Here is a 16,358-nt window from a genome sequence, read left to right on the forward strand (position 1 = left end):
GGGACTGGACCGCGGCGCCCCCTCGGGCGGCGAGGTGGGGACGGCAGGGGGCGCGCTCTGCCGCCGGGCGCCGCAGCTCAGGGTCCTCGTGTAGGGGCCCCTTTCCCCCTCGGTACTTTCTTCCCAGCCCCGTTCCCCTCTCCCCGGGTCTCTGTTCTCTCGACAGTGGCTCTTCCCCTTCGTCCTCACTCCCTCCTCCGTGGCGGACTACCTCAGTTCCTCACTGTAGCCTCTGGAGGTAATTTCCTCGAGTGCCCACACTATGCCAAGTACTTACCATTCCTCTCACCTCTCCCCCTTCCCTTACGTGCTTTTCCTTCCTCCCACTCTTCCCTTTCCTGCCTTCCTTTCTATCCCTATTCCTGCCTGATTATTTCTATTTCTCATTCCCTATCCCAGTTGTTATTCTATTTTTTCTCATTTCTCACCTCTGTCTGTATCTCTTGTCTGTCTGTCCGTCTATCTCTGTCTCCCTCCCTCCCTCTCTCTCCCTCTCTCCTGCTATTAATTTCCCTGATTGGCTCCCTGGCTCCAGCGCCGCTGATGAGCCCTATTCATTCCTGGGCCTGACACTCTCGACCTGCCCTAGCTGATTGCTGGGGGCTGGCCCCAGGAGCGCTGATGAGCCCCAAGGGTCAGCAGCGCTAATTATTCGCTAATTGCAGATGACTCTACTCACCTCCCCCATTCTCAGACACAGAAATGGTAGCGTCTTTTGCCGCCCCCACCCCCAATTCCCAGCAGCGTAGTTGTCAATCTAGAGGCAAAAGTCATGGGCATTTTTGCTTGATAGGAGCCTCAGGTCAATGGGCAAGAAAGACTTGAGACAGGCAAGTCAACAGAAGAGTGACCCAAGCTTCAGGATACAGAGCAAGCCTACCTCGCTAAAATGAGGGTCACCTGGTCACTGGGAAACTGTTGGAGGCAGGGGGGGGGGCAGGGAGAGTCAAGCTAGTTACAATTAATAGCAAAGCCAGGCCAGTTTAGGAAGATGCAGTCTAGATAGGGGAAGTTACTTGGCTCAGGTAAGCGTTTCTGAGCCAAGGCAGGGCAGGCAAGGGGAGAACTCTGGACCTCAGTGACGCTTGTTCAAATCAGGAGTGTCGTGGTGACCTAGTGAACACCACTGATGCCAGACTGAGGTATTAAAAAACAGACCCTGAAAGACACCGTCACCAGAGTGGGACAGAAAGGGGGGGGGGGCAACCGAGAAGGGAGCTTTCTTTGGTTACGCTTGATTGACAACTCGTCAGAGTGGAAAAGGGAGAAGAGTGGGGTTTCCACGCGGTCCTGATCTATCTCGGGCTCTACAGTAAACTCATGAAACCTCTGAGAGACAAGCCTAGTGGGAAGATGTCGCCACGGAGAAAGAAGAGGTGCCTCACCCTAGGTCTGCGAGCCCTACCTCACTACTAGCGTACTAGGATAATCTTCGTACATCCCTCTAAAGATATTCTTCGGAACCCTTTGTTGAAGTGACCACGCGCCTCACGGTACCAATATGGAAGACCAGGTTTCAAAAGTGTATTGTGCTTTGAAGATGAGAGGTCAGTACTTGGCTTGATGGCTGCACGGTGTCGGACACACAACAGAGGCTCACTGCCTTGATAAATTATTGAGGAGACTTTGGCTTACAAGCTCTGAAATTAAAGCTGAATGAGCAGTAACACCACCAGCGAATGAAGCACAAAGGAAGAGACATTTTTAAAAGGAATGGCACTCCATTTTTTTTTTTTTTTTTTTTTTACCTAGGTAATAAAATTGCATAGTACAAGATTCCAAAAGCTCACATGGGTATATATCGACACCTCTCCCTCCGACCAGTAATAAGACCTGGAGTGAAGGTCCTGTTCTGACCCCTCACTGAGCCACGTACCCTTGGCCCTTCTGACTTAACTCCATCTGTGAGAGGAAGTGATTAATTTCTACTCTGCCAACAAGCCCACGCAAGGGTCAGACATGAAGAAATGCCTTTCAAAATACTTTTCCTTCCTGTACTAAATGGACAACGAAGAACAGAGTGGGCAAGGACAGAAGCCCCCCAGGCCAGGGGCTGTCCTTTACTTTGCTATCAGTCCCCGGGAAGAAGCCGTCAGTCTCAAATCTGAATAGAGCTGGCTCCTTTCTTTACCAAAGGAAAACTCTGTGCTTCTCTCACTGAATCCCTGAACAGGCCCATTGTGGGCAAGCACTTTTCTCACTGTCTCAAATAGCATTCTGGTTCTTTAATCGTCCACATGCTCGAACTTGTCCCCCTCTCACTATATTCCACCTGTTGGGTAAAGGCTCATACAGAAGAATGCTATTTTGAATCTACCCTCTCTGCTTTCGTGCCTGTATCGGACCTCACATCTGCCCTCCCCCCGCCTTTCATGGTCTGGAAGCCAGCACGTAGGGCGCTAAGAACGAAGTATTCTGAAGTCAAAGCCGACGTATCTGTACCTCCACGTCACTTATTGGCGGGAGAGTCCACTCGCGATGGGCAGCGTCGGGCCCTGCCCGCGGATGCCCTCTGGTGGCGGCAGCGCGCAGCTGCGTCACCGCGAGGGAAGTGCGGAGTGCTGCCGCGCCCCCTGGCGTTGGTCTAGGAGCCGTGTGCGAGGGCAAAGGAACCCAGCCAGGTGAGCCTTCCTAGGGTGAGCGCGCTGGGCGCTGCTGCGGGGCATTTCAACTGTGAGGACACTGGTTGGGCGGGGCGGGGACTGTACCCAAGAATCTTCAAGTCTAGTATGCACGCGTGTAGGTCCAGGTACATTTTTTGTGTCCAGTTACTCGACCCCTGTGTGTTGTGTAAAATGCGTGCCGTCTGTGTGTGCGCACGCGTTGCCCGTGGGTAGGTTCGTGGCCGGGGGGGGGGGGGGGGGGTTTGTTGGAGGGAGGTCCGCGCCTCCAGTGCAGGGCGGAGTCCTCACGGAGGCGTGAAATTGGTTTGGAGCAAACACATTACGGAAAGCAATTACCGGGGAGAGGTTCTGAGCCCGCGGGACCCGCAGCCAGGAGGCTGAGGAGGAAGCTCCCCGGCTTGCAAGAGTAGCTGTGGATGTCTAACCCCAGAAAGGACCTTCCTAACACTGCCTGCTAGTGGGAGAACGCGTGGGGTTGGGCAACAGCCCCTCACATTGGCCACTCCACATCACCTTTCTCCCCTTACCCCCGCCCTCCTTAAAAAGGCATCCTGCAGAGGAGCGTGCACGCTCAGACATGGCCGGAAATCCTTCTCCCTTCTTACCACTTTCCTGTCAAGCCTTCCCAAGCGCCTGCCCTTTACTGCTCACCTTCCTCAAGCCCCCAGCTCTTGCTCCCACGTGCCTTTTGCATGCACTTCATGGTCCCTTGTACTTGAACTAGTCATTCACACGCTTGCTTTTCAGATTAGATGGAAAAGTCACTGCGGCCAGGAAGTGGTCTCCTTCACAGCTGTACATGAGTGACTAAGACCTGGGACTCCGGGAAGCACAAAGCGAATGACGCGGGTGGGCTTAAATAAAATTTCCATCAAAACGCATAAACAACGCTCTCAGGAAAGCCATCCCCTTGGGAGTCGGGATTCTCCTAGAGCACTGAACACCTGTCACATGCCAACGATCCCATTTATATCCCCAGACCTGACCTTGCCCCTGGACTCCAGACTTGTAGATCCAAAGGACCTTGTAACATACCCTCTTTGAGACGTGTAATGGGCAGCTCCCAGAGTGATCAGCCGATTCCTCCACCCCTTGCCCGCTTCTCACCCTCCCCACCTTAGCAACGATCAGCACCACCCTCCGCCCAGTTGTTCAGCCCAAACACTGACAGGCACCCTGGGTTACGCTTTCCTTCACCCCCCACCCCCCCGTCCAGTCCATCAGGTCTCCTCGGAGTCTTCCAAGAAGAGTCCCAAGTGTCACCTACTGCTTCCCCATCTCTGAGGACGACTCTGGACCTCAGCAGTGGCCTCCTGCTGGCCTTTGATCCTCCCCCGCCTCTCCCCAAAGCCATTCAGCAGCCAGAGAGAGCTTTCCAAACCTAAATCGGTTCATGCCACCCGCCCCCACGCCCTCCCCCCATCTCTTCCCACTCCATTCCCATGGCTGGCTCCTCCTGGTCACGCAGGCCTCAGGTTAAATGTCACCCAGTCTCCAACAGCACTCTCTGCCAATCAGCGTTGGGCTTATCCCCCTGACACTGTTCCCTCCTCACTAGAAAGTTCAAGCCAACAGGGACTAGGAGCCAGCCCCCCCCCCCCCCCCCCCGTGTGCGCGGCCCTGAACCCTGGTTGGACGGACGAATGGGCACCGGGGCATCCTCCCCCCCCCCCCCCCCGCGACCGGGGCACCAGCGCCCAGTGAGCCGAGCTCGCACACGCCCAAGCCTCGCGGGAATTGCTTCCCGACCCAGCACACGCGCGACTTCCCACGCCGCGGACCCTGGGGGGGGCGGGGCTCCTCAGCCGAGAGGCCCGGCCGTGGACCCTCCCGTCAGGCGGGCCTGTTCCCCTCCCCCCCCCCCGTCGCGCCCCGCCTCTGGAAGGCCAAACTTCCTTCCAAGCGGGAACCCGGGCCCACTCACCTCGGCGCCGACCCTCCTGGGCTTCTCTCTCGGCTTCTCTCTCGACGCCCTCTCCGGCCTCGCGCCCTCCCGGCCCCGCCCCCACCGCCTGCGTCCTCCAGGCCCCGCCCTGCAACCTGCTGCCCGCAGTTGGCGGGAAAAAGCGTGAACGCCCCCGGCGCCTGCGCCCTCCGGGGCCCTGGGAAACCTGTCCAGCGACCCTTGACGTCACGGATCACGGTGCATTTGATTGGCCGCTTGCGTCACGGGGCGACTCCCTCTTCCTACCTGCGCTTGGGGACTAGCTGTGGGTTCTTAAAACCCTGGCCCTGCAAAGACCTTCAGGGGCTCTCTCCTCTCTTGTTGCACAGATGCGGCAACTTGAGCCCAGAGAGGGGAAGAGACTTAAGATCCACAACTTAATGGAAGAGTTGAGTCTAGAACCCAGGACATGTGACTCTCAGCGCCCGCTGCCGCGAAGCTAACACGAAGGAAGGAGCAGATAGAGAGGGGCGGGCGCCAGGTGTGCGTCCCGTCCTCCTTGACCCACAGGGCAGGCAGTAGGTAGAGTTGTTTGCTTTTTCCAAACCTGAATCTTTCACTCTCACCTGAACCACGGTTACCCTCTTTGATGGCCGACACCTGCACCCACCTTCTCGCTGGCCTTGCTGCTCCCCGCCTCACCTCCTTGCCCCAAGGCTCCCTTTGCCGGCCTCCCTCCCGACCCAAGGTTGTTAGCTCACCCACCCTCTGACACTATCTCGCCTGGTGGCCCTTGTGCCACATCGTGAACCAGAGGGGCCAGTCTGCCTGGGGCTGCTCAGCAGCTGGTAGGTTCGAAAGGGGGACGATAACACAGCTGGCACCATGGGGCAGATCCAGGGCGGCCCCACAAGCCTGCCCATCCTGAGCCCCCTGAGTGACCAGCTGGGAGGAAGGCCTGCAGGAGACAGCACCCAACAGCACAGGCCTGCAGATTTTTAATGCTCATACAGGGTCTGGCCGGGCTGGAGGGATGCCTCGGGAGACCACCAAGAGGAGTGTATCACTTGCCGTGAGTCCCAGCTCTCTCTCCATCAGACATCCCCTGGCCGCATGGTCTGTCTGCCTCTCTCCCTGGTGGGAATGACAGCATCCACAGGGCCACCTCGGCCTGAACCAGCTCAACTCCGTCCCAGGCTTGGGGTGCCGTGAGAGGCAGACCTGAGCCCCCTGGGGCCTGGGGCACCGGCTTCCAGGTCTCTCAAAAGGCAGTGGGCACCTGCGAGGAGAGGCGTGAACTCAGAGAGGTCACACGGTCCAGGGGGCTGGCCGGGTCTGGCCAAGGCCCTGCCCCCAACTCTTCTCTTGCCTCCTGCCCGTCCTTCTAAATGGCTGGGACTGCCCAGAGACCCCAGGACTCACCTAGTAGAGTACGTCCTCAAAATCCAGCTGCAGGTAGCGGAGCAGGCGGGGTGGCAGGGGAAGGCGGGGGAGGGCGTGGGGCAGGCAGGCTGCCAGGTGGGCACGGAGGGCACAGCGGCTCAGGTGCTGCAGGGATCTGGGCTGTCTCACCAAGGCGAAAAGGGACGAGTAGAAACGGTGGTGCTTCTGGGGACAGAAGGAGGGGCTCAGCGAGGCAGCCTTGGACAAATGGCACCCACTTCTAAAGCGGGGAGGGTGGGGGCCAACAGGTGTCTACGGGAGCCTATAAGAAGAAGTGTTTTGGGTGTTCACTCTGTGGGTTTTCTTCTTCTGGGATGTGGGCAGGTCTCTGGTAGTTTCTGAGGGGCAGGGTGGGGGAACCGACAGAGCTTCCCTGTAGGAGGTGGGAGTCTCGTGGGGCCGGGCTGAGTGACTGCGTGTTTTCAGGGTCCTGGAATCTGACCTGCAGAGTTTCAGGAGGCACCAAGGCCATGGCCTCCTCGGGAAGCTGCGTGATGCTGTAGGTGTTCATCAGGACCTCGATGGTCCTCGGAGACGTGCACCAGCGTTCCAGCACCTGGAGGAGGCAGAGACGCATCAGTGCTCCCGGGGTTACCGCACACTGCAGGCTCCCCAGCCAGGCCGCACGGGATGATCAGACATCCCTTGGTGTCCCAATAGGACAGCTGCCATGGGTTGAGTTGTGTCTCCCCATCCCCCCCCCCCAACACGTTGAAGTCCTAATCTCCATTAGAAATCCCCTATTTAGAAATAGGATCTTTGCAGTTGTGATCAAGTGAAAATGAGGTCATTAGGGAGGGACTTCAGAGAGAAGGGACAAGGCCAGGAGAGGCCTGATGAAGGAGCGGTGGTGGAGTCCAGTTGGATCCAGATTTGTTCTTTCATTTCCTCGTTTAGTAAATATTTACGGAGGGCCACTATGGGCCGAGCACTGGGGCCCCAGCCATCAGGATGACGGACAGGTCCTTGTCAGCTGGGAACTTCTATTTCCGTGGGAAAAAACAATAACCACACGAATACCCACTTACAGCTAAGCCGCCACGATGAAAAATAAGCAGGCGTGGCGACTGAGTGTGGTTGGGAGAGTGCTGTCCTAGATGGGTGGTCAAGAAAAGCCTCTCTGAGGAGGTGACCTGATTGGGTGAAAAGTGAGCCATGCTGGGAGAGCAGCCCATGCCAGAGACTGCCCACAAAGAAAGAAAGACAGCCACACTCGGCCTGAGTGCGCACACACACACACACACACACACACACACACACACATGCACACACCATCATACTCACCGGGGTCTGCACGGAATATCTGGAAACATTTGTTTCATTCATTCCGTGTCTTCTGCCGTATCTCAAGCTATAGGCAGTGGCCGCAAACCCTTTGTAAAATCTGAGAACAGCTAAGTGCTATCTCTCTGGCGGCGTTCCTGTGCATAATACCCGTCTCCCCCCACACACTTACATGTAACATTGGGGGCTTTAAAACCCTTCTGCCTGGCAGGCTGGGAATGCGGCATGTGCCTGGTGCTGCTGGGTGGCGGGAGCAGGGCCCCCGAGAGAGCACCGCACACACCTGAAGCCCTCTGCTTCTCGCCCTGCATCTTGGCAGTGCTCTCTGGAGCCCCATCCCATCTGCCCAGAGCAGGTCTCTGACTTCCTCCTCCTTAGATCTAGGAAAGAACAGTCTGGTCACATCTGGCTCTCCTGCTCTTACCTGCTACTCCTGTCTGCTGCTCAGGCGGGGCCTCCCAGCCCACGCTGGTTCCTGTCTCTGCGCTGTCTGGAATGCCTGGGCCCTCCTCCTGCATTTCCAAGCCCTACCCACTCCAAGTCCCGTCCCTTCCAGGAAGCCTCCTGTGGCCGTTCCGCCTGAATCTCTCTCCCCATATTGGGATGATGCCCAGCAGCTTTCCAGAGCTTTTCACACATTATTTAACTTAGAACAGCATGAGCTAACAGGTGTTGAGCACCGACTCTAGGTTAGGCCCTGTCCAAAGGGCTTTTTTTTTTTTTTTTAAGTTTCTTTATTTTGAGAGAGAGAGAGAATCCCAAGCAGGCTCCATGCTGTCAACACAGAGCCCAACTTATTGGGGCTCGAACTCATGAACGGTGAGATCATGACCTGAGCTGCAATCAAGCGTCAGACACTTAACCAACTGAGCCACCCAGGTGCCCCAACTGTCTAAAGGGCTTTATATGGGAGCATCTGGGTGGCTCAGTCGGTTGAGTGTCCGACTTCGGTTCAGGTCATGATCTCACGCTCGTGGGTTCAAGCCCCACGTCGGGCTCTGTGCTGACAGTTCAGAGCCTGGAGCCTGCTTCAGATTCTGTGTCTCCTTCTCTCTCTGCCCCTCCCCCACTCACGCTCTGCCTCTCAAAAATAAATAAAATGTAAAAAAAAATTTTTTTAAGGGCTTTATATGGATGAAACTCAGTTCTCATACTGAGCCTAAAAAGCAGGCACGTTCTTCTGTCCTTGTTTTACAGATGAGGAAACTGAGGCCCAGAGAGATTAAGCAACTTGCCGAGGGTCACACAGGTAGTACGTAAGGCTCCAGAGCCTGCATTCTTAGTCACCACCTACTTCAGAGTTTGTTGGGAAAACTGTTGGGAGGAACCCATGTAGCAGGCAACACACTTTAGAAAGTGTCTGGTGGTGGTTAGGGCTATGCTCACTCCTGTTATCCGCGAGGCTCCTATACCTATAGCTTTTTATCACTGGTGGGTAGGACACTGTATTACATGCAAGGAACACGCGTTCAAAGAGTTCCAGTGACTTCCCTATAGTCACAGGAACAAGCACGGATGCCAGGTTTCCTGAGCATTCAGTGGCTCCTGGAGAGCTGGCTGGGCCTGGCAGTGATCACAGATGACTTCTTTCAGGGAGACAGGGACCTCTGGCAAGCGTGGGGCCACTGAAGATCATAGGAAATGGAGGCAGACTCCTTCCTGAACTTTTTGATCACCTGGGGCGAGGCACCCAGAGGAGGGGAGGAATGGGGCACTTGGTTGTGCCCACCCCCTTGGTCCTTAAGGCAGGGCAGAGCAGGGCGAAGAGACAGGGGCAGTGGGGTCCCAGGAAATCTGTTTGCTGCTCTGCCTCCTTCTTCCAACCCCTCCCTGAAGGGGAAATCATTAGCTGTCAGAGCCACCGTCAGATTACAGGGAATTGCTTGTCTCCTAATTATCTGGTGTTAATAGGAGATTAATTAGTGTTAATTGTTGATTTTCTTGTATTTTCCCAAAGGGGAGACCAATCTGCCGAACTCTCGGGCTGTTTAATTATTTGGTCTTGCTTAGGAATCTAGACAGATGCTTCTAGGTTTGTGAGTGAAGGGGAAAGGCAGGGCCAGCAGAGGAATGTCCAGGACCAGGCAGGGCTGGACAGTTCAAGCCCAGAGATGGGGCAGGGGACCTGCTCACAGCCTGCTACTCTGTATCCATTCTGACTGGGCTCTTCAGAAGTGGGGGGGTGGGCAGTCCCTGCCCCAGGCCCAGCACCCTCTGTGACATTACATAGCCCCCTCCAGACACGACACGGCATGGGACAGGGCCCCCTGCCAGGACATCAGTAGCACAGATCTTCAAGTTGAACCCACTATGGGAATATTTTGTGTTAATAAGATAAGATACAGACAGGAAATTGACAGTGAAAGGCTTTTTCTCCCGTGCCAGGATAGCAGCTGCTGGTCTGGGTGATGCATGTCCTGCTAAGCTCTCAAAAACAGGGACCATGTCTGTCTGCAAAAAAGGTCAGGAGACTTTGAACCTAATGACCCAGGCTCATCGCTCTGCTCTGGGGAAGCCTCTCCTGGGCACAGAATGTCTCACTGAACGGATCCCACGGCCAGGCAGAGCTTCCTGCACGATTCTTTCATTGGCTTGCCCCCCTGATGAAGAAAGGACTCCCTGAAGCCCACATCAGTCCTGGTTCCCGTCTTTTCAGATGCATGACAATCTGGCCCCCTGCCCTCAATCCACCTTCATCACACACATGTGCATGCACACATGCACGCATACACATTTATGCACACGCACGTGTATATGCGTGTGTGAGCACGTGTGTGTGTGTGCACGCACACACACATACATAACACACACACATACACCCCTCCTGCTGGTCTGCGTCCTTGTCTTTGCCCCCTACTGGGCTTTGCTTGCTTGATGAATGACAGATGATGAACTGAGTCACGTGCTCAGATGTGTCAGGCTGCATCTAGAGCAAGTGGGAACACAGGTCTGAGTCCCCTCATCCCCTCCCCATCACGGCCCTCCCCTCGGGCCCCAGCCCCATACCTTGGGGAGGGCCCCAGGCCAGACGCGGACGGCACCATGGTTAAGCAGAGCTCGCACTGCGTGCTCTGGGCTCTGGGCCAAGGCCGCAGCTGGGCCCTGTAGAGCGCAGTGCAGGGGCGTGTGTCCCCCATAGTCCATGGCATTGGCACTGACACCGCAGGACAGGAGCAGCTCCACGACGGCCGCGTGACCACGGCGACAGGCCAGGTGCAGGGGCCGGCGCTTGTCCTGGTCGGCAGCATCGGCCTCGGCTCCCGCCGAGAGCAGCAGGTGGCACAGCTGGAGGCAGCGGGCGGTGGTGGCCTCGGCCTCGGCGGAGGATGTGCAGCGGATGTCACAGGCAGCCAGCAGTGGGGTCCAGCCTTCGACATTCCGGGCATTCGGGCACGCCCCCCGTCTCAGAAGGAGTTCCGCCAGTTCCACGTGGCCCAGCCGGGCGGCCACGTGCAAAGGGGTCTCCTCCTCCTCCTCAGACCGACCGTCCACTTTCGCCCCAAACCTCAGGAGCAGTTCTGCGCACCTGGTGAGGGCGAGATGGCAGTGGGGAGGAAGACAGGGCCCTACGCTCCTACCGGTCCGAGCAAAGCAAAGCAGGGGGGAGGGGCGTCTTGCTGGATCAGGCGGGCTCATTCTAGTCTCCGGCCCACATTCCTATGTGTTTAAAATTCTCCATGAAAATTTTAAAAATACTTCTGTTTACTCGGGAGAGGAAAGGACCATGATCACTGGGTGTGATCTCCGAGAGGCTGGACTAGAACACGACGAGCAGTAACAATGTGGGCTTGTATAGAGCTGTGCTGTCCAGCCACGCCCAGCTGTTGAGCCCCTGTACTATGACGCCTCCCAATTGAGACGTGCTATTAGTAAAATACTCACCCAGCTTGAGGACTTGGTACAAAAAAGAGAATGTAAAATATCTCGTTAGTTTTTGTTTTTTTTTTTTTAATTTTTTTTTTCAACGTTTATTTATTTTGGGGACAGAGAGAGACAGAGCATGATTGGGGGAGGCGCAGAGAGAGAGGGAGACACAGAATCGGAAACAGGCTCCAGGCTCTGAGCCATCAGCCCAGAGCCCGACACGGGGCTCGAACTCACGGACCGCGAGATCGTGACCTGGCTGAAGTCGGACGCTTAACCAACTGCGCCACCCAGGCGCCCCAGTTTTTTTTTTTTTTTTTTTTTTTAATATATATCGGGTACATGTTGAAGTGACAACATTTTGGAGATACGTGTTGAATAAAATATATTATTAAAATTAATTCCAGCTGTTCCACAGATATTTGTATGCCCACATTCACAGCAGCGCTATTCACAACAGCCGAAATGCGAAAGCAAGCTAATCGTTCAGCGGCAGATCAATGGATGAAGTGCAATTATCTACAGGGGTTGCCTGGATGGCTCAGTGGGTTAAGCATCTGACTTCGGCTCAGGTCATGATCTCATGCTCATGAGTTCAAGCCCTGCATCGGGCTCTGTGCTGACAGCTTGGAGCCTGGAACCTGTTTTGGATTCTGTGTCTCCCTCTCTCTCTGACCCTACGCCCCCCCCGTTCATGCTCTGTCTCTCCCTGTCTCAAAAAATAAATAAACGTTAAAAAAAATCTTTAAAAAAAGTAGCTCATTTAGGGGCGCCTGGGTGGCTCAGTCAGTTAACCATCTGACTTCAGCTCAGGTCATGATCTCACGGTCTGTGAGTTCGAGCCCTGCATCGAGCTCTGTGCTGACAGCTCAGAGCCTGGAACCTGCTTCGGATTCTGTGTCTCCCTCTCTTTCTGCCCCTCTCCTGCTCACACTCTGTCTCTCTCTCTCTCTCTCAAAAATAAACAAACATTAAAAAAAAATTTTTTTAAAGAAATGGTTAGGATGCTAAATTTTATGTTAGAAGTATTTTACCTCACTTAAAAAATTTTTAATTTCATCTATTTCTTTTTTTAAGATTTTATTTTTAAGTAATCTCTATACCCAATGTGGGGCTCGAACTCACAACCCCGAGATCAAGAGTCATAAGCTCTACTGACTGAACCAGTCAGGCACCACATTACACTTCATCTTTTTTTTTTTTTTTAAGTTTACTTATTTATTTTGAGAGAGAGAGGCAGAGGGAGAGACAGAGAGAATCCCAAACAGGCTCCTCACGATCAGTGCAGAGCCTGATGCGGGGCTCGAACTCACGAGCCATGAGACCATGACCCGAGCCGAAATCAAGAGTCAGACACTTTACCGACTGAGTCACCCAGGTGTCCCATACTTCATCCTTCTGGTAAAGCTACTAGAAAATTTTAAATTACATATGTGGCTCACATTATATTTCTTTTGGAACACACTGGTATGGAATATACCTTCAACCATAGTAAGTCAGTGGAGTCTGCTGAAGGATAAATTAACAGGAGGGAGGTTCACAAAAGGAATAAAAATTTGGCCTCATTCAGAAGCAAGATGTGAAATTTGTCAGGTGTGCAGTCAGTAGAGAGAGGGCCTCTATTGTATGTACAGTTCGTTCATGGATTTGCCAAGGCTCCGATTGCCAGGATTCCGTGCTCATCAAAAAATTGAGTGATGGGGCGCCTGGGTAGCTCAGTCGGTTGAGCATCCGACTTCGGCTCAGGTCATGATCTCACGGTTCGTGAGTTTGAGCCCCGCATCGGGCTCTGTGCTGACAGCTCGGAGCCTGGAGCCTGCTTCGGATTCTGTGTCTTCCTCCCTCTCTGCACCTCCCCCACTCACACTTTGTCTCTCTCTCTCTCTCTCTCTCTCTCTCAAAAATAAATAAACATTAAAAAAAATTTTTTTTAATTGAGCAAGGACTCATCCCCCAATGCTTCCTACACGTAGGGCATAATTATTTGGGTCGCAGTAAAGGAATTTTCCGCACACGAAATAATACATTGTCACATGGGTGTGTCCATCGGTTTCTTGTGACTTTAGTTAGTTGAGCTTGGTCCCTAGGCTCATTGTATCTGAGGGTACCTGCCAATAGGGAAATGCCAGACCCGCCAAGGTAGGACGAGACCCTGCCCACAGGGATTGATGCGTGCCCCAACTGGGGGCTGCTATCCTTTACAGACTATCCGGATCACTCCTGGACGGTCAGCTCTCTGAGGGCAGGATCATGCCTCAGTTCCTGCTGTATGGAGCACGGTGCCTGGAACGTTGGATAATCTCAGAAAAAACAAAACCTCATAGTATACCGCCTCCCCACAATGGATCTGGACACCTTCCCCAACACAGGCTCCGCAGCTGGGTCCCCGCCACAGTCCTCCGACACCCCTGGGGAAGCAGAAGCTGTCCCAGGTACAGGCCGGTCCGAAGTTCCGGGGCCAGCTGGCAGGACGGTTTGGGGAGTAACCACATCCTGACTCTCCACCTGAGCCCCGTCTTCTCCAGCCCGACTCACCAGGCCTGCCAGCCCCCCAACGTGTTCCCTCATCCTCCCCGAGGTCACCTCTCTGCCTGCCCGAAGAGGGGAACGGGGGTTGGGGTGAGGGGTCACTCACTCGAGGGTGCCAGCCCCCCGGCAGAGGTGCAAGGGGAGTTTGCCGTCCTGGTCAGGGATGTTGGGGTCGGCTCCTGCCACCAGCAGTACGTGGACGCAGGCAGCGTGGCCCGCGGCACAGGCCTCGTGCAGGGCGGTGCGGCCCCCGGGGGCACCGTCGGGCCTTGCCCGCCGCCTCAGCAGCAGCCTCAGAACGTCCGTGTGGCCCCGGCTGGCCGCCACGTGCAGCGGGGTGGTCAGCTCCTCTTCGTACGTCAGAGACCAGAGTCCTAGGGAGAGAGGGACATGGGCCTCAGACCCTGAAGACAGGCAGAGAGCAGCAGAGGAGGTGGGCAGAGGCTGGGAAGAGGGAGCTCAGGGCTCTGTGCCCAGCCTCCCCGCTCCCGCTCAGACCCCCCCCCCCAGTGCCCCTGGCCCGTACTCAGAGCCCGGATGTTGAAGCGGAAATCCCTCCATCGCTCGGGGTCGCTGGTGTCAAAGACGGAATCCGGAGCCAGGCCGGTGCTGGAGTCGGCGAGGAGGCGGGAGACAGAGCCCGCGTCCCCGGCCAGCACTGCCTGCCAGAAGGCCAGGGCAGGTCCCGAGGCCGTACGGGTGACGATGGGTCCCGAGCCAGACTCTGGACGCTCTGCAGACCCTCCGTTGGGCCTCTCCACCAGCCTGGCACAGAGGGCGTGTCTGTCACCGGGGGGTTCCCCCGGCCCCCTGCACTCTTCTGGGGACCAGCTCATGAGGACAGAGTATGAGCTTGTGGGAAGAGGCGTAGGGGGAGGAGGGGGATGGAGGGGGCAGAGAGAGGGAGAGGGGGAGGGAAACGCGGACGGATGGAGGGAGAGGGTCTCTGTGTCCCCGAGCTGAGCCTGACCCGGCCACGCAGTTCAGCAGAAGCTATTCTGGGCTCCGCATGACTTCACTCCTGGGCCAAGGCTTAGGCAAGCCTCTGGGTAGGGGAGAAGTAGCCAGGGGCTTCTCCTCTTCCTCAAGCACTTGGTGTCTCTGTGCCTGATGGGGTTAACCCCGGCCCCCGGTCCTCAGCCCTCCACTCCCGGCAGCCCCTCACCCCTCTGGTGACTGCTCCAACGAGGCTCGGCGGCCCGGTGCTCCAGGACCAGGTCGGCTGTGCTGTGTGGGGGAAACAGCTCCTGCAACCTCGCCAGGTCTCCCGTGTACAGGGCGTTCTGCAGGGCCATATCACGGCACAGTAGAGGCGACGGCCGAGTCGGCTCCCGGGCTGGGCCGGACCGGGACCCCCAGACCCGGCAGGCAGGGGCCGAAGGACGGCTCCCCAGTTGGTGTCCCCAGGGGGGAGGGGAGCTCCTTCTTCCAGGCATAGCCAGTTTCTGGGAGAGAGGGAGCCAAAGAAGCAGGCCTCGGGACGATTCCACTGGCTGACGGGGCCTGAGCCAGGCCGAGGCCTGGAGTGGGAGGGGCAGGGGAGCACACGCAGGCCATTACCATAAATAGCCCCGGCTGTCCTAGCTGTCAGTCCCAGGGAAGGAGGCTTCAGGCTGGAGTGGGAATTAGGGAGGGGCTGGAGAGCAGAGAGGGGATCAAGCCCCCCGACCCTGAGTTTCACCCTGGAGTTGACCGCTGTCAGGGTTGAAAGGGTCACCCAGATCGTGGGATCCAGCCTGCACTTTCCCAGGTAAAGGAAAACGGAGCCCACACGTGCCAAGCGCTTTGCCCAAGGTGTGAGTTTGTTGCAGATCTGGGACCAGAATGGGGGCGGAGGGCGGAGTGGGGGGGCTCTCAAGCTGCCGTTTTCATACCCTCTCTCATCAATCATGTGCTTCACCAAGCCAGCCTCCAGTGGACTGGGCTCTGATCCCAGAGGGAGGGCATGTGGGTGCCAGGAAATTCTTCCTGCCCTCCCAAATGTCACCAATTAGCCCCGCACACCCTTCCCCCCCAAACCAAGGAAAGAGTCCACGGTAGTGACACATGGCAGAGAGCGCCCTCCTCCACGAGGCACTCCTTCTAGGGGCTCTCTAGAAGACAGACCTGGGGCGCCTGGGTGGCTCAGTCGGTTAAGCGTCTGACTTCGACTCAGGTCACGATCTTGCGGTTTGGGAGTTCGAGCCCCGCGTCGGGCTCTGTGCTGACAGCTCAGAACCTGCTTCGGATTCTGTGTCTCCCTGTCTCTCTGCCCCTCCCCTGCTCATGCTCTGTCTCTCTCTGCCTCAAAAAAAAAAATGAATAAAAACATTAAAAAAAATTCAAAAAAAAAAATAGAAGACAGACTTCCGCCTGGAGGATAGAGGCTCGGTCCACAGGCAGCAACAGAAACTCCCAGTGTCCGCCCTAGGTGCTGCCCCCCCTCTGGCCATCCCAGGTCTGACCCTTCCATCTCCCTGGATGTCTCCTGGATCTCCCATGTCTGCCTGCCAAGGTTAGAGGGGCCTCAGTCGGGGGGTGAGAAGGAGGAAATGGGTCTCAGGATAACAAGACTACTTTCATTTGGAGAGATAAGAAGGAAACCAGGGAGAAAGAGAACTCGAAACCCATCCCCGGGCAGCCCCACCGCCTGCCCTGGGCTTGCTCCTCGGGTCTCATCTCGTCTGGCTCTCATTGGCCTCCATGAGCGGCAGAATATACCTTGCCTTCTATTCACACACTCTTTTTTT

The 16,358-nt window shown here is 56.0% G+C and overlaps 1 protein-coding gene across 2 annotated transcripts; it reads right to left on the reverse strand.

Annotated features, from left to right (window-relative positions):
* Positions 1-5,490: 5,490 nt before the first annotated feature.
* Positions 5,491-15,685, reverse strand: ASB10 (ankyrin repeat and SOCS box containing 10). Of its 2 annotated transcripts, XM_045496196.1 has the most exons (6): positions 14,795-15,685; positions 13,736-14,003; positions 10,243-10,762; positions 6,395-6,508; positions 5,932-6,117; positions 5,491-5,788 (listed from the first exon to the last, which is right to left on the reverse strand). In XM_045496196.1, the coding sequence occupies exons 1-5, from the start codon at positions 15,063-15,065 to the stop codon at positions 5,932-5,934; spliced, it is 1,359 nt and encodes a 452-aa protein (XP_045352152.1). In that variant the 5' UTR covers positions 15,066-15,685; the 3' UTR covers positions 5,491-5,788. The 2 variants fall into 2 exon arrangements, with proteins under 2 accessions (XP_045352152.1, XP_045352154.1); XM_045496198.1 differs by lacking the exons at positions 5,491-5,788; positions 5,932-6,117; positions 6,395-6,508; positions 14,795-15,685 and adding exons at positions 9,530-10,162; positions 14,156-14,748.
* Positions 15,686-16,358: the final 673 nt, after the last annotated feature.

The sequence above is a fragment of the Leopardus geoffroyi genome, chromosome A2 (assembly GCF_018350155.1).
Source record: "Leopardus geoffroyi isolate Oge1 chromosome A2, O.geoffroyi_Oge1_pat1.0, whole genome shotgun sequence".
NCBI classification, from domain to species: Eukaryota; Metazoa; Chordata; class Mammalia; order Carnivora; family Felidae; genus Leopardus; species Leopardus geoffroyi.

Coding starts and splice junctions, on each gene's coding strand:
- ASB10 (XM_045496196.1), bottom strand. CDS start 15,065: ATGCCTGGAAGAAGGAGCTCCCCTCCCCCCTGGGGACACCAACTGGGG. Junction 14,004..14,794: donor TTGGAGCAGTCACCAGAGGG/GTGAGGGGCTGC, acceptor CTCTCTCCCTAG/GACTCTGGTCTCTGACGTAC. Junction 6,509..10,242: donor GGCCTGGGGCCCTCCCCAAG/GTATGGGGCTGG, acceptor TGCCTCCTCCAG/GTGCTGGAACGCTGGTGCAC.